General features: G+C 52.1%; 8 protein-coding genes across 8 annotated transcripts; 4 read left to right on the top strand and 4 right to left on the bottom strand.

Moving 5' to 3' along the window:
• Positions 1-180: 180 nt before the first annotated feature.
• LRP88_12339 (uncharacterized protein) lies at positions 181-1,200 on the top strand (the record flags this gene model as incomplete). The annotated part of the gene is made up of 4 exons (XM_083248733.1): positions 181-292; positions 350-422; positions 476-903; positions 956-1,200. 4 exons carry the CDS (start codon positions 181-183, stop codon positions 1,198-1,200), a joined length of 858 nt encoding a protein of 285 aa, XP_083096163.1.
• A 342-nt stretch (positions 1,201-1,542) lies between these two features.
• Positions 1,543-3,367, bottom strand: LRP88_12338 (cytochrome P450; the record flags this gene model as incomplete). The annotated part of the gene is made up of 4 exons (XM_083248732.1): positions 1,543-1,795; positions 1,851-1,994; positions 2,050-3,152; positions 3,212-3,367. The coding sequence occupies 4 exons, from the start codon at positions 3,365-3,367 to the stop codon at positions 1,543-1,545; spliced, it is 1,656 nt and encodes a 551-aa protein (XP_083096162.1).
• Positions 3,368-4,294: 927 nt separating this feature from the next.
• LRP88_12337 (FAD-dependent oxidoreductase) lies at positions 4,295-5,731 on the top strand (the record flags this gene model as incomplete). Its single annotated transcript, XM_083248731.1, has 5 exons — positions 4,295-4,315; positions 4,367-4,933; positions 4,992-5,308; positions 5,361-5,634; positions 5,684-5,731. The coding sequence occupies 5 exons, from the start codon at positions 4,295-4,297 to the stop codon at positions 5,729-5,731; spliced, it is 1,227 nt and encodes a 408-aa protein (XP_083096161.1).
• A 413-nt stretch (positions 5,732-6,144) lies between these two features.
• On the bottom strand, positions 6,145-7,204 carry LRP88_12336 (uncharacterized protein; the record flags this gene model as incomplete). The annotated part of the gene is made up of 2 exons (XM_083248730.1): positions 6,145-6,909; positions 7,004-7,204. 2 exons carry the CDS (start codon positions 7,202-7,204, stop codon positions 6,145-6,147), a joined length of 966 nt encoding a protein of 321 aa, XP_083096160.1.
• A 1,581-nt stretch (positions 7,205-8,785) lies between these two features.
• On the bottom strand, positions 8,786-11,744 carry LRP88_12335 (uncharacterized protein; the record flags this gene model as incomplete). Its single annotated transcript, XM_083248729.1, has 7 exons — positions 8,786-8,899; positions 8,959-9,146; positions 9,225-10,089; positions 10,151-10,303; positions 10,383-11,625; positions 11,678-11,691; positions 11,739-11,744. 7 exons carry the CDS (start codon positions 11,742-11,744, stop codon positions 8,786-8,788), a joined length of 2,583 nt encoding a protein of 860 aa, XP_083096159.1.
• A 495-nt stretch (positions 11,745-12,239) lies between these two features.
• Positions 12,240-13,977, bottom strand: LRP88_12334 (cytochrome P450; the record flags this gene model as incomplete). The annotated part of the gene is made up of 3 exons (XM_083248728.1): positions 12,240-12,997; positions 13,057-13,360; positions 13,417-13,977. The coding sequence occupies 3 exons, from the start codon at positions 13,975-13,977 to the stop codon at positions 12,240-12,242; spliced, it is 1,623 nt and encodes a 540-aa protein (XP_083096158.1).
• Positions 13,978-16,196: 2,219 nt separating this feature from the next.
• On the top strand, positions 16,197-17,792 carry LRP88_12333 (cytochrome P450; the record flags this gene model as incomplete). The annotated part of the gene is made up of 6 exons (XM_083248727.1): positions 16,197-16,301; positions 16,364-16,640; positions 16,694-17,094; positions 17,156-17,353; positions 17,408-17,545; positions 17,598-17,792. The coding sequence occupies 6 exons, from the start codon at positions 16,197-16,199 to the stop codon at positions 17,790-17,792; spliced, it is 1,314 nt and encodes a 437-aa protein (XP_083096157.1).
• A 786-nt stretch (positions 17,793-18,578) lies between these two features.
• LRP88_12332 (uncharacterized protein) lies at positions 18,579-18,962 on the top strand (the record flags this gene model as incomplete). The annotated part of the gene is made up of 1 exon (XM_083248726.1): positions 18,579-18,962. The coding sequence occupies one exon, from the start codon at positions 18,579-18,581 to the stop codon at positions 18,960-18,962; it is 384 nt and encodes a 127-aa protein (XP_083096156.1).
• Positions 18,963-19,186: the final 224 nt, after the last annotated feature.

The following is a 19,186-nucleotide window of genomic DNA, read 5'->3' as shown; positions in this document are numbered from 1 at the left end:
ATAACAAAAAACGCAGCTAACCCCATGTATGTTACCCCATACTAAGAGTTGCTAAGCACCCCGCAGGTAAATCTCTCATGGTGACCCATATAAGTACATATAGCTAGCAGCGAAGGCAGAATCAACACATCCTAACATCAAAATTCTTCATCCGTAATCCACAAATAATTCGACAACAAAATGTCCAACTACCTCGTTGATGAAGCCGAACTAGAAAATGTTCGTGGTAAGGTCATCTTGGTCACTGGGGGTGCTACCGGCATTGGTCATGCCATCGTTACCCTCGCCCACCGTATGAATGAACCTGTCCCCAAGGCGATACGTCAATCAATGCTAACTCATCCAATAGAGCATGGTGCAAAAGTGGCATTCTGTGATGTTAATGAAGAAAGCGGGAGGAGCTTCCAGCGGGAGCTTGGCAGGTAGACACCCTCAGTTGATCCAACGCAACTGTGTTGACTCTCAACATCTGTAGTGACGTCCTATTCGAGAAATGCGACGTCTCAAACTGGAGCGAACTGCTCCAATTTTTCCAGCTCACATACAACAAATTCGGTGCCATCGACTCGGTCATCTCAAATGCAGCCATCAACAGGATAGAAACGCTCGAGGACCCATCCGACACCCCAACATCCGAGTTGCCAGCTCCAGACATCTCGGCCCTCAATGTGAACATGATTGGTACCTGGTATGTTACGAAGGCTGCCATTCACTTCTTCGGCAAGACTCCCGAGACCAAGTCTCAGCTTGTGCTGTTCGGATCGGTGGCAAGCTACTTTGACACACCGCCGCTGTACACCTACTGCGCCAGTAAAGCCGGAGTTCTTGGCCTTATGCGGGCTCTCCGGACTCAAGTTCCAAAGCAGAATATTACTGTAAATATGATTGCACCATGGATGACAGGTAAGCAACTCTCCCCCTCGACTGACATGTTCCAGCTGACAAGCAATCAAAGTGACTGCCATGGTGACTGACCACATCAAGAAGGTCTGGGGGGAGCTACCGGCCAACTCGCCGCTTGATGTTGCCAAGGCCAGTCTGTTGCCCATTGTCCGGCCGCAAGTGAATGGCAAAAGCTTTCTTATAAATGGCGGCAACATCACGGAAGTTGAAGATAAGCTGGATGAGACGCAGCATGTGTGGCTGGGTTCGGAACTGGACAGCAACATGAGAGAGGGCCAGCGTAGACTTGTTCCATGAGTCTCGCAGGATCTAAGCAGTTGCTTTCTGCAGAAATACACCTGACCGGGTTGGTATAGCTTTGGTCGATTAAGAGAACAATGATTGTGCCTGGTTGCTAAATGACTGTTCGGGTAGTATGTTTCAACTTTGGAGTGCGTCAGGGTCAATTGACAGTGACACCCAAGCGATATACACGCAGGGCGTCTATGGTAACTGATATGTGTCATGTTTGAGATCAAGGGGCAAAATACAAATGTCATAATAATGCAGTACACACATACACATAAAACGTATTTGCTAGTTATCAAGTTCTTGCCCATTTGCCCAACGCACTGCCAGAGTATATCCCTCTGGACGCCCTCAGTAAATCAGTTCGTCAGTCTTGGCTCCCTCAAACTCCTTCTCGATGATCCGTCTGTGCTTGTCCGAGCGGCAGGTAATGGAGCAGTCGAAAGGCTCAGGAACACTGAGGAAGCCAGCCATCATCGTCGTCGAGGGCTCGACAGTTGATCCATCGACTCTCTTCTTCTTCTCGATATTGAAAGCCCACAGCGTCCTTGAAATGACAATAAAGAGTGACTTCTCAGCCAGATGAACACCAGGGCACGCGCGGCTGTGAAAATGGTTAGAACTTACTATTCAGCGGCAACTGTCTAATATAGGCTTACCGGCCAGCTCCATAGGAGAAGTGATCTCGGTCGTATGGGTCCTGCGAATTCATATACTCGGCAGCCGTGAGAGGGCTATTGAGATAGCGTGCGGGCTCATAGGTGTCTGGGTCGGTGTAACGGCTGGGATCGCGTTGGATTGCCCTTGATACGATTTGTGAGAAAGACTTGTTTATGCAGGCCAGGATTGTTAACTCACCACCAGTTGAGAACCACCACCGAGTTCTTAGGGATGAAGTGGCCTTCGTACCAGTCATCCTCGGTCGATGCATGGTACATTCCAAACTTGTTGACAGGTCGCCACCTCAGCGTCTCCTTGATCATGGCGCGGATGTAGGGGAGATCAGCTTCATCCTCCCACTGGGGCATCCGGTCTGTTCCGACCACGCGGTCGAGCTCTTCCTGACCCTTCTTCATAACTTCTGGGTAGAGAGTCATGGCAAGTGTCCAGTTGTTGATGGTAGTGGCGGTTGTTTCGGACCCGGCCTCAACCAAGCCACCACAGGTGTAAGCTGCAAGTAGGTCGTCGATGCCCTTTGACTTTGGGTCGTTGAGGTAGAACTCCTTGCAGAAGCTGTCCCTGGCAGTTCCAGCATCCGTGGTTCTCTTCAGGGTTTCCCAAAGCTCCAGGTAGATCTTGCTGTCGTGGGCAAAGGCCTTTTCTCCCCAAGATCGCCAGTTGCCAAATAAGAACTGGGGTAGTTTGGCCAAGCCGGGAAGGGTCTCAACTGCAAAGGCTCCAGGCGCCATCATGATGGAGAGATTCTCGAGGACACTGAATATCTTTGTGATCAAGGGATCCTCAAAACTTGGCACACGGTATCCGTAGGCGACGAGCATGATGACCGATGTGGAGTACCGGCGGTTGATGGTGTAAAACTGATCAGGTCGAGTCAAGAGGTCGTGCAGGACTACCTTGGACTCGAGGTTCTGCACAGGTCTGTACTTCTTGGAAGCATTCAGGTTCAAGAGGGCATGGCTATGCTTGCGAAGGCTTCTCCATTCAGGCCCGTAAGCCATAAACAACTGGCGTGACTTCCCGCTGGCGATATTCTGGGCAAGCGGGAGATGGGGTCGGGAGGAGTAGATGGCCGACTTCTTGTCCATCAAATCCTTGACAGCCTTTGGAGAAGATAACCAAATGTAGTCGGTCGCGCCGATCTTGGTGTAGAAAACGTCGCCGTATTTGCGATGCCACTCGCGGACCTTGTTGCGCACCTGCTCCGAGTCGGAGAGATCAAAGAGGTTGCCTATCAGAGGCCAGCCGGAGGGCCCTGGGGGTAGTTTTCGCCGGCGAGGATCCTGTAGAAGGGGCAAGGTTAACGAGATCAAAGCCTGGACTAGAGTTGGTGGTCACTAACCGTGATGGAGTTTGGAACAAGAGAGATGTAAATGCCAGCAAGCACTAGGATAAGAACCACGACGACGGGAACAAGAGCGCCTCCATCCAGGCTTCTGAGTCGCTGCGTCTGCAGACGCACGAGATGTACGACGTCTTGGTGGTTGATTAACTTCATGTTTCAGGACGGATTCGAGTGGTGATGATGGGGGATGAAGGCCACTGTGATGCCGGGGAGAAGAAGTTGTTCAAGTCATCCTTTTGTCTCTGCAAACACTAAAGGACTCTTTTTCTTCCCATAACACGTTGGTCTAAAGGTACCGGTTCAAGCACCCCATCATTTACCCCATGGAGGTCAGGTAGGCTCCTCCACAATATGCATCCCCGCTAGAGAGCAACATTCAACATGGCCGAGAAAATGGGGTAACCGGCGGCTCTGGACGGACGGCTTATCAATGTGGGGGTACAATTGGACATGGGTCTTGGCTCGTAATACAACTGTGCCAACGGCGACTGCGCTGCGACATCAACTTCAAGCTACCGATACAGCATCGAGACCTTCACGACTAGCAACAAAGAACTGATCTTTACAGTCAGATATAATGGGACAGTAAAACGTCAAGATGTTTCACTAGGAGAACCTAGCAGAATAATGGCATTGCCTCGAGACCTGGCCTAATCACCACTATAAATTTAATCAGAGCTGTCTCGGGAAACTTAATCTTAAATATAATAGCATCATATTCTTTGTTACAGTTAAATCCCAGTCGTTCATATAAACACTGATCTAATGGATAGCCTGCCAAAGAGCTGTCTGGCAATGCTTGGCCTGTTTTGCCTACTCTCTGTTTACGTGCGGGGCCTTTACTCCAGCTACTAGACTTGCCCAGCATTTTTGAGATAGCGGAGTCAAATGTCACCAGGAAGCCTCTTGCGGGGCATTTGAGGAGTACAAGGTCAATATTAGGCCGTGTCGTGCCGTGGTTGATATAAAACATGTCAACTAACCAGAAATGCTCCCAGCACCAAGCCCACCCAGTTGCACTCATACTCAGTATTCACATCTTCACTCATCCACTATTATCTGAGCTTTGGGGTAGAGAAGATGGCGGTTACCTCAGACAAGGTAAGCTCCCACTCCCCTTGACTCCCAACGTAGGCTGACCCTGGCGAAAAGACCCAAGTCTTGATTGTCGGCGCTGGTCCGGCCAGCCAGCTTCTCGGTCTGATGCTAGCCAAGCAGGACATCTCTGTCACAATTGTTGAGCAAGCCGAGAAGCTTGACGACAGGCCTCGAGCTACCCATTACGGCCCTCCAGCCATGAAAATCTTGAACTCTGCTGGTATTGGCGACGAGGTTCGCTCGAAGGGCTTCATCGTCGACACAGTGGCGTGGCGGCGCCTGGATGGGTCCTACATCGCTGGCATCGGCCATGAGACTCAGAAGGATAGTGCTGACCGAATGGTCGCCCTTCCACTGAGCCAACTCGCCGAGGTCTTGTACGACCATGCCAAGGCTCTGCCTAAGCTCCAGTATCTATTCAATCGCCAGGTGGTGGACATTGGCCAGGACGAGTCAAAGGCCTGGGTCGACACGGTCAACCAAACCAAAGATGAGAAGTCTCGACTCCATGCTGACTACATCATCGGTTGTGACGGCGCCAACAGCATTGTACGGCGCTCGCTGTTTGGAGACTGGAAGTTTCCAGGTAGAACATGGGATGAGCAAATCGTCGCTACCAACGTGAGTCTGAGTCTAGTGTCAAGGTGGGCTAAAGCCATTAACTCACGTCCCATTCCAGGTGTATTACGACTTTGAAAAGTTTGGCTTTTGTGATTCCAACTTCATCATCGACCCGGAACACTGGTATATGGCCGCCAAGATTACCAAGGATGGCATGTGGCGCGTGACATATGGAGAGACACCCGGTCTAAGCCATGACGTGCTGAAGGAGAGACAAGCTGAAAAGTTTCGAACTATGCTTCCAGGTCATCCGGATCTGAGCCAGTACAAGTTGGTCAACATCAGCCCTTACAAAGTGCACCAGCGGCTAGCAGAGAAGCTCCGGGTCGGCCGATTCATCCTCGCTGCCGATGCAGCCCACCTGTGCAACCCTTTGTGAGTTTGGCTCCATTTCTGGGAATAACCTCATCTACTAATGTCACATCAGCGGCGGTTTGGGGTTAACTGGTGGCATCGTGGATGTGGCCGGAGTGTACGAGTGTCTGGTAGGAATTTATGCTAACCGAGCGGATCCATCCATTCTGGACATCTATAGCGACATCCGCCGCAAGAAGTACCAAGAGATTGTAGACCCCATCTCCAGCTCCAACCTCAGACGCATGTTCAGCGTGCACCCGGACAAGGTTTTAGAGACGGACGAGTTTCTTCAAATGTGCAAGAAAGCTGCGACCGACCCCAAACTCGCTTCAGAAATGCTTCAGGTGAGTAGAACTTGAAACCTCAAGCACCGCAACGCTAACTTGATAAAAGAGCGCCCATCAACTCAACTACGACTTTACTCAACACTACACGCGATGAGGTTGGAGGCATCCAAGGCCCATGGGCAATTAGGGACCGGCATAATGATGGAGTGATGCCCAAGTCCCCTGGGGTTTTCATTACTGTAGCTAAAAATCCATCCTATTGATAACAGAGCATCCTTGGTAGCACTTGTTGAAGACGGTTGCAAGCGTCTTGATTTTCCAATCGCAAATATGGTATCTGATGATGCGAGGCTAAGCAAACATGAGCCTAAATCACCCGTGACTGCAAGGATCTCTGTTGACACTCTCACACCTCCTGTCTCTTCTAGATAGCTCATCATTCGTATTTAAGCCCAGGTGATCATCATTTGAGACTTTAGCTTGGTTAAACATGGCGGACACCACAGAACAAAGAATCAGATGTTTCGATTTTGGGTGTAGCCTATTGAGCCTCGTTCTCTATTCGTTTCACGACAACGATTTCTCATTCCAGTCCTCACGGCCCCCAATGTATCTAAACAAGACCCGCGAGTCCAAATCCTTGCAGCTTTCGTCCTGGCTGGCTCCCCTGTACGCCTCCAGCCCCGCGTTGCCGAGTAGCATCTTTGCGCCGACCCCGTTGGCGGCTGCAACAGCCAGACCAAAGTCTTTGGCCATCAACTGGACCTTGAAACCCCCAGCGTACCCCTTACTCGAAGGAGCATCGGGGCAAATGTTGGGCACCGGGTTCCATTTATCGCAAATGGTGCTCTGCGCCGTGCTGGTGGCAAAGATACGTGCCAGCACCCGCGGATCCATGCCTGACCGCATGCCAATATTAAAGGCCTCGGCAGTAGCCAGAGATATTAAACCAGAACAGTAGTTATTGCAAAGCTTCGCTGTAAGGCCCATTCCTAGTCCACCACAAGCGATGACTGTCTTGCCCATCAGACTCAGCAACCCATTAAGTAGGGGAAACTGTTCATCCGAGCCATCGTCGGCACACCCGACCATGATGGTCAGCGAGGCAGCTTCCGCACCTAAAGTTCCTCCTGATACGGGAGCATCGTAAAAGACCGGCTTGGACCTTTGGCGTTCAACCTCATTGGCCACATCCAGTGAAGTTTTGGTGTCGATGGTGGAGCAGTCGACAAGCAGGCGGGCAGACAGGTCAGGGTGCAAGATGCCAGTCGTGGGGTCCAGGTATACAGCACGAACATGAGATCCTTCTGGAAGCATGGTAAAGACGATTTCCTATCAATATTTTCGTGAGTCTTAGACCACTGAAGAGAATGACGGCCTGACTGGTCTGCCCAGGATCTGAGGCGAATGTGACGGGGCGACTTACAGCTTTTTGAGCCACCTCTCTCGGAGAGCGGCAAAGTACAACCGATTCGGGGTGCTTTCGAGCCAATTTGTTCATGGAAGCCTCAAGAATGTCGTAGACAAAAAGAGTCGAGTGTCCAGGAGCCTTGGAGATGAGATTTGAGGCCATTGGAAGGCCCATGGCCCCAAGGCCTACGAAACCGAGCTTGAGTGACTCTGTCATCTTTGGGTCGTTGTGTGTGCCAGCAGGACCGTGTTTGAAGTCGTATGATGGATCAAGAGGAGATTTTTCGAAGCATGTGCTCAAGATAGGATAGGAGCTGGAGTTTTGTGGGGGACTTGATACTCAGCGTCTCTGGAGCGTGGAGGGAGGTTGTGGGGTAATTTACCCCCATGGCCAAATTAATGGGGTCTCAATGCATGGTTTCCAGTCACGGATTAGAAGACAGGGGACATTTTTCATCGAGATGGCCATCTATGGCAACAAACGGCAGAAATTGCTAGTTGGAATAATTATGGCAACTACAGAGTTCCAGGGTAAAATGCGCCCGGGTTATTTTGTGCCCAGGTAGCATCGTGGGCAAAAATGATCTGCAAGTCAAAGCCACACTGCTCTGACATCTGCTTCCAGAGCGAGAACTTTGCCAGAGTCTCAGTTGCTAGCTTCTTGTCCATGTGTATACAGCAAATCCTGCCATCGGCGTCGGTCCATTCCGCGATGGACATGTCTCCGCGAAGCAACCTTTCATCGTGGCAGGCGTCTCCGATTAATAACACCCATTTTCGAATTCCTTTTCGTACCAGCAAGCCAATGTGTCCAGTGAGATGGCCTGGACAGTCGACGATATAAATCGAACCGTCGTCGGTCAGGCTACAAATGTGTATTCCGCCGGCTTCCTGCCAACCGTCTGAATATCGGGTTGGAGGGGGAAACTCACGCACGCTGAGATTGTCAAATAGGTTGGCTTGAAATTGAGAATGGGACATGTGCCCATTTAGGCCATTCCTGAGCACATCAAGGGATCCCGCTCCGACCAAGAACTGTGCCTGGGGGAAGTCGGAGGGTGTGCCGATGTGATCCCAGTGAACATGGCTAAGGATGACCTCGTCAATGTCTTGGCAGGAAAGGCCGGCGTCGAGCAAGCCCTGTCGAACATCTGGCAAAGGCTGTAGCGGTAGGCGGTTCCGGAGGTGGTTCTGAATTGGCAAGCTATACTCTTTCGTATTTCTTCTCAGCCCCAGGTCAAAAAGAATACGCCTAGGGCCGACGGCAGATGGTTGATGAACGATAAGAAAAGACAGAGAAGGGACCTGACATCGTTCGTTGTCCGACTCTCCAGACACAAACGTCTTTTTGGGAAGCGTAAAGGTGCCACCTCGCAAAGCCGAAAGCTTAGCGACACCGAAGGCTTTGTCTTCAAGGGCCGACAAGGCAGTTTTCACGCTGGCAGCTTCGGTCATTTTGATGGGATGACTGAGTTAGAAGACGGAACTGAACCTGGCGTGATCTGTGTACACACTTGGGCGAGACAAGTAAAAGAAGAATGAAAGAAAATATTACCCCACATCCACCAGTACCCCGTCGCATTCACCCGGCTGTCAGTGCGCGTACAGCAAGTTCAAGTCGAAAGATGAGCCAGCAATGGGGTCTGGATAATAACACTAGACGTAATCCAGGCAGTAAATATACAAGGACCAGACCATATCATACATGGCCCGTCAATTATTGACCCAGGGCCTAAATACACTCATTTCATGATTACACACCTAGCCTCCCTCGCCTGCAAGTATGGCCCATTCATGTCTACGGACCACTACCAAGTGAATGACGACGATTTGATCTCGTGATTCTTTCATAGGCGTCGGCCAAGAGACCAAGGGCTGCTCCCATCCGAGGGGTGATGGCCCAAATCCATACCTGAATAGATTCGCGGTTAGCAGGGCACAGGCAAGCTTCAGTTACATTACTTGGCTTACATCTTGCAAGAACCAGCCCCAAGTCCGGGCTACTCCAGCGGCTAGTGATGTGCTTTCACTGCCGTCATACTCTGCCTCCTCAAGCACCTCTCGGATGATTGCAAACAGCTTTTCCTCCTCTGGGGTTGGTTGTAGGCCACACAGCGAGTCAATTTCGACCGAGTGCACCCACTTGGTCACTAGAAGTGCTGTAAATGCTGTCAGAATATCTACAAGGAATAGTAAAGCAACTGAAGGGGACCAAGGGGTAAAGATGCTGCACATACCGCTTTCCCATCCAGCGATGGCATGCTCAACGCCCCATCGAAACGCCGCCGTCTTTCGCACCAACATGTGGCCCAGTCTGACAGGAATGATTAGCCCCTCTAGCGTCTTTACGCAGGCCTCGAGGAGCTGCGGGCTCCGTTCTATCTTTGTCGTCACAAAAGAAGTGATTGATGCCTCCATATCAACGGGGTCTTGGCATGTCAGGTTGATTTGACATGATGGCTTGAAGAGCCTGATGTAGGCAATTCTCAGCACAGCATGGCTATTGAAAACCAGCGACGTCTCCGTGTCGCCATTGTCATCTGGATGACACGAATCTTTTTCACCGCTCCGCAAGAAGGACTCGCATCGAGAGAGGGACTTGAGTGTGCTCTCTAGGAGGGACAAGCGAAGATGGTCCTGGCCGATAGACGAGTCTGCAAGGGCCTGAAAGGCTTGGGATCTCTGCCACATGTGCAGCACAACAGCGTGCATCAGAACAAGGGCCGAAAAGGTCGAGATTCGAGGCGGCTCTATGCCAGACGGGGATTTGCTGGGGCACATGAGGTTCGTCAGGACTTGCCGCATCGTACGTCGACTCGTAGGACGTGACTGCTGCTGCTTCAGACGGTTTGCCCATAGTTCACGCCATTTATTTGACGACTCGGCGTTCCATGAATCTTCGTCCTCAAAGGTTTCAAAGTCGAGGTCTTGTGTGGCGTTGAACCCCGGGTTGACATCGAACAAGACCATTGTGAGGGTGCTTGTTATAAAGAGGGCCCCCAGCAGCCGTTTCCAGGACTCGTACTCTATCCATTCGTGCCAGGTCATCCGAGCCACGCTGGGCTTGTCTCCCCCTAGTGAAACTCTGACGTGGTTGAAAACCTGGTCACCAGTCAGCTAGGCGGCCTGCGAGAAACCTCAGCAGGCAACAGGTTATACTCACCACTGTATAAAACCCATTGCTATCCATGGTGCTAGAGACCAGATTTTTGTCGCCGCTCATGATGGCGTAGAAGCTGAGAAGAACCCTTGCTTGAACATACCAAAGACAGTAGTCCTTGACAAGAGTCTTGTCGTGCTGCAATGGGCGTGCAACCTAAAACAGTCAGTCATCTTGCCGGCCGAAGGTTGCGAGGGAGAATCCAAGCCTGGGCTATGTCATGTGGAAAACATACCGTCTCGACAGAACGGACTGCAATGTCGTAAAGATGCCGCGCACGGCGGCGATCTAGGCGATATAGAGCTCCGATGCTGCACATGGCAAGCACTAGAGGGCTCGGCGTCGTCCTTGGGTCAAATGTCTGGAGGTGAATGATGCGTAGATGTGTGTGGAAGCTCGAGATGTAGCCTGATAAGAACCCCTGTAACAGTTTGACTGGAGGGAGTTCTGCTTTGGCATGACTGGCTCCTAGGCGCTCCATGAGATCAGCTTGTATGGAGAGGTAGGTACTATTATCTAGAGTCAAAGAGGGATAAGCTACACGCTCGCCTGATAGCAATACAGGAAGGTCATTTTGATTGGCTTCTTTTCCAGTCGTATCTGGGAGAGCATTTCCACTCCTCAGAGAGCCGTCCTGTAAGGGAATCTGGGCGTTCGATTGGCCCAAGTGAGATAGGGCGTCTAGTTCGGCCAAGCTGAAATGGTATGGGGGCTGAATATTCTGCTGATTTTGTGGAAGGTCAAATACATCAGCGGCTAGAGGGGTGAATGTAAATCCAGAGAGATCCAAGTCGACATCGGGCATCGGTGAGAAGGTGAAGGGCATGGGGTCTTGAACAATGGGATTGGAAGGCAAAGACTGGCTCTGGCTCTGCCGATGCTGATGCGGAGAGACGCCCTTGTTCGCTGGTGGTTGCGTATATGGGATCAGATGGTCAATGTCCATGTCTATAGCGATATCTGCATCAATTGCGCCATTTCTGTTGTGTTGGTCGCTTGAATGGCGCAAGGGGTCGAAAGGCGGATTCTGGGAGCTGTGGCTAGAATCTGGCCTCGGGTGGCTGATCACAACACTCTCAGCAGCCACGGATGTGTCTCTTGGGCCATGGTGAGCGGTGCCTATGCTCACAGTCTCGGCAATCATGGCAACGGCGGAATCTGCCTCGTCGAGAGAAGCGAGGCGACTGGCGACGCTTTGGGAAGTGCTGGATGGCGTCGTGGATGAAGAAGACGGCGAGAGGGCTCCTCCGTTCCCATGCCCGGGCGACGCAGCCCTAGGCACGAGATCGAGATGGTGACAGGTATCGAGCGCTTGGGGATCTTGCGGAGGAGTGTCCGGGGCTGCCGACCGCGCAGGGGGTGCCCAGGCGACATTTACTTGATCGGCCACGTACTCGCCCTCTGCGTCATTGTGTTTGTACTGCTGTGCCTCCTGATCGTGAGCATGCAAAGTGCGCTCGTGCCTGGTGACCAAGTCTCTGTGTGGGGAGTCAGGTCAGCGACGAGCGATCAGCGGGTGGCAGCACATACTTCCTAGAGTAGGACTTTAAGCAGTATCGACACGCGAAGGGCTTCTCGTGTGTGTGCGTACGCTCATGGCGAACGCAATGCTCGCTGCGCTTGAAGGCTTTTGCGCAATGGCGACACTTGTATTGTCGGCGCGGCCGGCCCCTCCGTGAAACGACTCTAGGTGTGGCTGCGACGCTGGTCTCAATGGCTGAAGACATGCAAGCCAGAATGATGATTCGGTTTCTAAGCGTGCGAGTCTGCAGGAGTGAGGCAGGGCAGGGTAGGGTAGAGCAAAGTGAATGATGAGGCAAGATGAATTCTCTCGGGCTCCCAGATTTAGTGGACGACATGGCAGAGCTGAACCGTCGGCCTGGGCTCTTGACTCAGCGATTACCGGGGCATCACTCGGCCAATCAGGCTTGTGTCTCCCCCGGATCTGCCCCAGAAACCATGACCGGAGAGGCTAGATTGCGGGGAGGAGAAGATGGGGAACCAAACCCCGGGATCTATTCGCGGTGGAGAACGAGGGTGGTCATATGTCACCCCCGTGATTCGCTCTACGGCATTAAATCATCTAATCTACTTACATCCCCTCCTGTACAACTACTCCCTTGGTGTCAACCTTGACATCGCCCAGCCAGAACCCCTGCTCCTGCGCCACCGCCCACTCTTCGCGAAGCACCCGGGCCCTCGTCTCATTCCGGGCAATGAACCGGGCCTTGAAGGGCTTGGGCAGCGTGTTGACGCCAGGCTCATACGCATCATCCGAAAGATCCACGGGGAGGGGCTCGCCATCGGGCCCTTGGCCGGGTTCGATGCGGAACGCCCACAGCAGCTTGGCCAGAGTGATGAAGAGGCTGTTCTCGGCGAGATGCATCCCGGGGCAGATCCGTCGCCCGGCACCAAAGTCAAAGTGATCTCGGCTGTTGGCGTCCCGCGATGCCGCGTACACGCCGGCCTTTTCGGGATACGCCAAGTACCGTGATGGATCAAACGAGCGGCCACCGTCCTTCTCCCAGCGACCTTGATCAAAGTGCAGCACGTACTGGCTTATGCAAACCACCGTGTTCTTGGGGATAACATAGCCCTTATGCTCGATATCTGCAGTAGTATAGTGTGGCGTTCCGATCGTCGTTACCGGTCGGATACGTAGGATCTCCTTGCCAATGGCGCGGATGTATGCGAGGTCGGCCTCGTCGTCGAAGGTAGGTGATCGCTCGTCGCCGACTACTCGTGATAGCTCCTCGTCTGCTATAGCCTGTACCTCTGGGTGCGCTGATAGATATAGGATGGCGCTGTTGAGAGCGGATGATGTCGTCTCGGAGCCTGCCTCAATCATTGCTGAACCCCTCGTTGTCAGTCGGCGATGCTTTGGAAACAGGATCTGGGGATATTCTTACAACCAGCAGCAAAGCCGGCCTCGACCTCGGAGATGCCTTGCTTCTTGAGGTCAGACTCGACCAGCTGTCGCACTAGACATTCCGGAGCCCTATTCTCTTGGAGAGCAATTTGAAGCCTCTTCCAGTATCCCATCCATGTGTCCCTTTGCTTCTTGTACGCCCGGATCGCGCTTGGTCGCCACCACTGCAGGAACCATGGCAGATTTCCCAGAGGTGGGATCAAATCAGCGAGATAGGCTCCAGGCTGAGCAGCTTGGGAAAAGTCGTGAAGAAGGCCGTAAATGGCGCGGATATCGTCACAGTCCTGTCCAGGCCATGGCCATCAGAACAGAGCTCTAATCAAGTCATCAGTCCACTCACCCATGAAGGCACGCGAAGTCCGTACGTGCTTAGAAGAACCACCGAAGTCGTGTAGCGGCGTACATGCATATAAAAGTCCACTTGTGTCGCGTTGTCGGTTGCAATGTCGTAAATGAGCTGCTTGGCCTCAAACTCCTGACCGGGCTTGTATGTGCTGGAACCCTTGGGTGTGAGTGACTTGTGCACAATGGCTCGGAGCTTGCGCCACTTCTCTCCATATGTGAGCAAGAGGAGGCGATTCTCGCCCGAGAGGATGCCCGAGAGCACAGGCTGTGGCATCCTCCCAGAAGTGACGGCCGACTGCTTGTCAAAGATTTCGCGGACGCTGGCAGGGTCATTGATGAAGACCCAGTTTTCCCAACCCAGCCGGACTGTGAAGAAACTGCCGAACTGCGAGGCCCAGAGTTGTAGTTGCCGATGCGGTTTGGAGCCAAGTTGGTGAGCGTTCCCAAGAAGGGGGATGCCTTTGGGCCCTGGCGGGAGCTTGCCTCGGCCGCGGCCTCGTAGGTATATACATGCCACAAGAAGGACCAGGAGCCCAGCGTAGCCAAGGACAGCCATGATGATGTCGAGGGGAGGATTGCAGAGGGGTTGAATGGCAGAAAGAAAAGAATGTGCGATAAGGAGGGCAAGGATTTAAGCGGTAGTCAAGTCCTTTTCAAGTTGACTCTGGTCGATAGGCCATCTCCATGAACAGTTGATGAACGAACCCCACGTTCTAGAAGCCCCCACCCCCCTCCTTAAGTGCCCCAAGGGCATTCGGTACCCCATCCTGTATACCAGGGGCCATACATGGGGCAAGTCACCGGGCCAACCATTTTTCACTCATTTCCGCGTTGGCGGAAGAAGCATATTGGAAGACAGTGATTCGTGGAGAAGTGGTTACAATCCTGTACATGTAGAGGCCACGGGGGGTTATGCAATATATAGTACGGAGTTTCATTCACAGTAGGTAAACGGTTGAGATAAATAACACTAACTAGACCGAGTTCAAGGCTGCTGATGAGCCCGGATTCTCGCCAAACACTCCTCATCAAACAGCGGATGCAGAAGAGACATCAGAGTAGAGTCTTTGCCCTCTTTAATAAACTCGGCGTCGTGAGCCATTGCAATATGCATCCCATTGTCGCGAACTGCCATCCTCAGCTTCCCAATGGTATCAAGAGCCGCGCCTAGACTCTCGTGCAAGCAAAACGTGGAACCATCGGGCATGGAAACGTTGGCTATTTGCTTGACACCGTCAAAGATTTCCCTACCCAGTGCATAATGTCAGCCAGTCTCTTGGTCACACCGTTCAGATTTCCAAGCCAGCATATATCCGTCAACTTACTTGGAGTGGCAGCAATCGCTTGCCATCAATATCCACTCTCCTGACTTCAGTCTTGCACATGCCGCCAGGTTTCCTTTCATGTGGCCAGGTGCCTGCAGAATCCAGAAGCTGCCATCACCAAAGTAATCCAGGGCTTGTTCAAATGGACCCCACGGCTCCCAGGGTCCTTTCAACTCGTCGTAAGGATCTGTGCGAACATCTGAAGTTCCAAAGAAGCGAGAGTCCCACTGTACCATGGGCTGGATCTTGCCGTCGCGGATGTGTCCAGGGGAACAGTGGGAGCCTGTCCCTGGGCCAAATATCACCTTGGCATTAGGAAATTCGCTCTTTATGGGCCGGCAATGATCCCAGTGAGCATGACTGTGTCATGTCTTGATCAGCACTTGGTGGCTTCAGGGACAATCTACGCACCTGAAGATGACAGTGTCTATCTGCTCACTCGCCACACCCAAGTCGGCAAGCTGATGGACGAGACTGCGCCGCGGCCCAACTGGATTGCAGCTAGGCCAATGGAAATTGAGCACGAATGGCGTATACAGTTCACGATCCTAGTCACAGTCAAACTGAGTTCTGGGTTGGAACGGATCGACTGACATTGCTAATGCCCAAGTCCCAGAGAACCCTCGACCCTGTGGGTTTGTGATACAAGTAGAAGCACCAGTCGTAGAGGTAATAAGGACGGCTGTGCCCATCAGCATGAATCTTGGTGTCGTCTGTCGTCGTGAAGCCTCCTCCATCAAGAAGGACAACTTGCACCTCTCCGCTAGCACCTGGAAGTTCCCTGGCCATGCTCGCTGTTAGTCTGGGATCTTCTGAGGACAACGAATGTACGCCAAGTCCTACGGCGACGGTTCACGAGCTGCTTTATTGCATAGGTAGGGAAGTTATGTCCCCGCTCGGAGCCGAAAGACTTTTCTACCCCACATTATGGTCACCCCACATACTTCGGGATGGTAAGTCATCGGGTGCCCCATATACCAAGATGCGGGTTCCCCGGATTCCCCAGGTTTTCGGGGGTTAGGATAGCGCACCTGACTGTCAGTGAAGCCATGCCACCCCAAGGGGAGAAGCTCTATATGTGAAGTAGACCAGTCGTCATTAATTGAGCCATACCACATTTCACAGCCCGCTTGCCTTGAATCTACATCCAACGCAGACTCAAGCGGCATTTCTACCGTCAACCATTCCAAATCATGAGTGCTCTATTGTTGACAGCGCGGAACATCAGCCTCTTGGGGGTGGGGTTGCTGTTGCTGGCCATAGCTCGGACTGTAGGCCAAGGTCTATTCTCCAGCTTGAGACAGGTGCCTGGGCCTATCTCAGCTCGTTTCTCCCGCTTTTGGTACCTCAGAAACGTGAGCAAGGGAACGTTCCACGAGACCAACATTCAGTTGCACAAGAAACACGGCAAGACATTGGCTTTCTGATTTCTCCGAGTTAGGTAGCTAATATGAGAACCACAGGCCCAGTTGTCCGAATCGCCCCGAACCAGTTTAGCTTCAACGACCCCGATGCTATCAAGACAATATATGGGATTGGCAAGCCCTTCATAAAGGTGCGGGCTTCGAGTTGTTCTTTGGTGGCGCTACAAGGAGTCCAACTAACCCTTGCCCCAAGTCATCATGGTACAAAGCTTCTAGCGACCCCAATGCCCAGTTCAAGGATCTCTTTACCGATCAAAATGCCGCCAGACACTCGGCCAACAGAAGGCTGGTGGCCAACCTATACTCGGTAACCTCTCTCCGGACGATGGAGAGCGCCGTCGATGAATGTGTTGACCTCCTCGTCGACCGAATGTCAGAGCTGTCCCGGAGTGGCAAGTCCTTTGATCTACAATTCTGGATGCAATGTTACGCCTTTGATGTCATCGGGCAAATCACTGCAAGTACTCTCGGTTCTCTAGCTCAATTTATGGCTCTAACAGTCACCGTTAGGTTGGCCAGAAAGTAGGCTTTCTGGAAAAGGGAACTGACGAAAGGAACATCTTTTCGAGTCTACATGATTACCTTAAGTATTGTGCCGTCATTGGTGTGGTCAATGAACTTCATGGTGTCCTTTCTTGGCTTATGAGCTTCCTACCAGCCAACGGTATTGCGTACGTGGCCAATTTTACTCAGGCCAGTATTCAACAAGGCCGGAAGATACGCTCAATGGATAGGAGCTTCGACAAGGCACAGGACTTTTTGTCCAAAGCTTTGAGCCTCCATCAAGCGAACCCCGACAAGTTTCCCGACGCCGCAATCCAGACGCTGTGTCTAACCAACTTCGGTGCTGGATCAGACACGACATCTATCTCTCTCTGTGCCACTATTTTCTCTCTCATCAAGCATCCCGAATGCCTCTCCAAGGTTAGTTTCAAAGAACAAGCTGGCTACGTTGGTGTACATCTGCTAATGCTTGCTATGGTAGTTGAGAAACGAGATTGATGAAAAGCTGGCTCATCTAGGAGATGTGGACAAGATTCCTTTCAAGGACACACAGTCGATGCCCTATCTGCAAGCCTGCATAAAGGAGAGCCTGAGGCTACATCCAGCCACAGGCCTTCCTCTGGCACGGGTTGTGCCTGAGGGCGGCGCGACCATAACCGGAACCTTCTTCCCATCAGGTGTAAGTGGAAACTAGTACAAATCTGGTGTTTGGTTTCTTACCGACTTTAACCAGGTGGTCGTGGGCGTCAATTCGTGGGTTGCTCACCGCAACCCCGATGTCTTTGGGCCGGACACAGACGAGTTCAGGCCTGAGAGATGGCTCACAACAGACAAAGAAAAGCTCAAGATGATGGACGCTTCTTGGATGCCGGTAAGTACATGGCTTGATCCGCGTTGCACAAGCAGCCCCTGACCTGTCTTAGTTCGGAGCCGGATCTCGAACATGCATCGGAAAGAATATCAGCCTTCTTGAAATGAACAAGCTTGTTCCCACTCTAGTGAAGAGGTTTGACTTTTCAGAAGCGGCTTCCTGTAATGTTCATATGGAGAACTACTGGCTAGTGAAGCAGAAGGGCATGATTTGCAAAGTTGGTTTGAGGGATATGGGAAAGGTCTGACGTCAAAGACAAGGAGGTTTTGGTAACGAAGAATGAAATAAACCTTGAAGGAGATTCATAGCTTCTTACCATGTCTGATTTGCATCATCAGAGATGCTATTTAATCTTTAGCTGCTGTGTTTCAAGTAATTCGTAATCCCGCTGGTCAATTACTCTCTTTTCAACCGCCATAGTTCTATCTTGCTGCCGTTTTCCATGCTTTGTCCACTTACTCGCTGGCGGAGGCCATTCTCCTGAAGGCACGCTCTGTTTCTGAATAAACATCTTAAACAATCCCAAAAATCGCATTCGTGCATAGCATTTACTTGGCCGCCACTGGGGCTAGCGCGCGAGTTTGTTTTGGCGAACACTGGTTGGCAGTGCCGCCGCTTGACTCACAGCCGCACCTCGATTGTTTGTGTTCAGTCACTCTTCTTCCGTTCTCTCTTCTCGCAGATGATTTGGCTCTTCTGCTGCCGATCATTCTCTTCGGCAACACCTGCTGCTTCTCGCGCCCTCTTCCCTCTGCACTCCCTTCTCGCCTGCTCTTCCCACTCCCTACCCTCTCTGCCCCGACTCGACAATCTCGCAAGGGCTTGAGGCACTCATCTCTCTGCTTCCAAGCCCGAACGCTACTCGAAACCTACTCCTCACATTTGCCTGAATCCCACATATCGGGCCAAAGCCTCGAAGGTCCCATCACATCACGACCTTGAACCCGATACCAGCTCTCTAAGGTATACAGCCCTTCAGTGCGCGCCGAAGTGGGCTAATCGATCTAATCTCACAGGATCTAACCTGGCCAAGATGCCTGCCGACCCTGTCTCGCAAGATTCCTGGGCTCCGGTCCCTGTTGTCTCCTCTTCTACACACGACGAGTCCAGCACCGCCTTGGACCAGATCAACCAGCCCAGCATGCTTGACACCACACCTGAGGCGGTAGCCGACGGCGCTGCCCATGAGGCTACGCGTTCCCGTCCACTCCCAACCACCGATGCTGCCCAGACCGACAGTCAGCCAGCACCAGTTCATGTCAACGCCAACAACCCCCCGGGCACAGAGAGCCAGGTCATTAGCGTGAATCAAGATCGACAGCGCTCTGAACATGCCCGTCGACGGTTGTGGTTCAACATGATGCACCGAGACATGATCGACAGCCTGAGCCCATATGATCGAGCCGCGATTAACTGAGAAGGGAAAATAAAACGTGAAGCGAATCAAGGTGCTCTTGAAATTGGGTGTGCTCTTTGAAGATTTTACCTACGACTCAGATACCATGCTCTTTTCTGCTTTCGGCGTGAAAGAGGCCAAAATCCAAGCCATGATCAAAGAGATGACGGAAGATAGTGCACAGTAAGAGACAAGCTCAGCCTCTGTGCCTGGTCTCCCTTGGTCCCAGGTTGCTGGGAACTCCG

Source organism: Fusarium phalaenopsidis (genome assembly GCF_050370095.1).
Source record: "Fusarium phalaenopsidis strain FUZ10S chromosome Unknown contig_32316, whole genome shotgun sequence".
NCBI classification, from domain to species: domain Eukaryota; kingdom Fungi; phylum Ascomycota; class Sordariomycetes; order Hypocreales; family Nectriaceae; genus Fusarium; species Fusarium phalaenopsidis.
The sequence above is the reverse complement of the archived record's forward strand: the minus strand, read 5'-3'. Positions and strand labels throughout refer to the sequence as shown.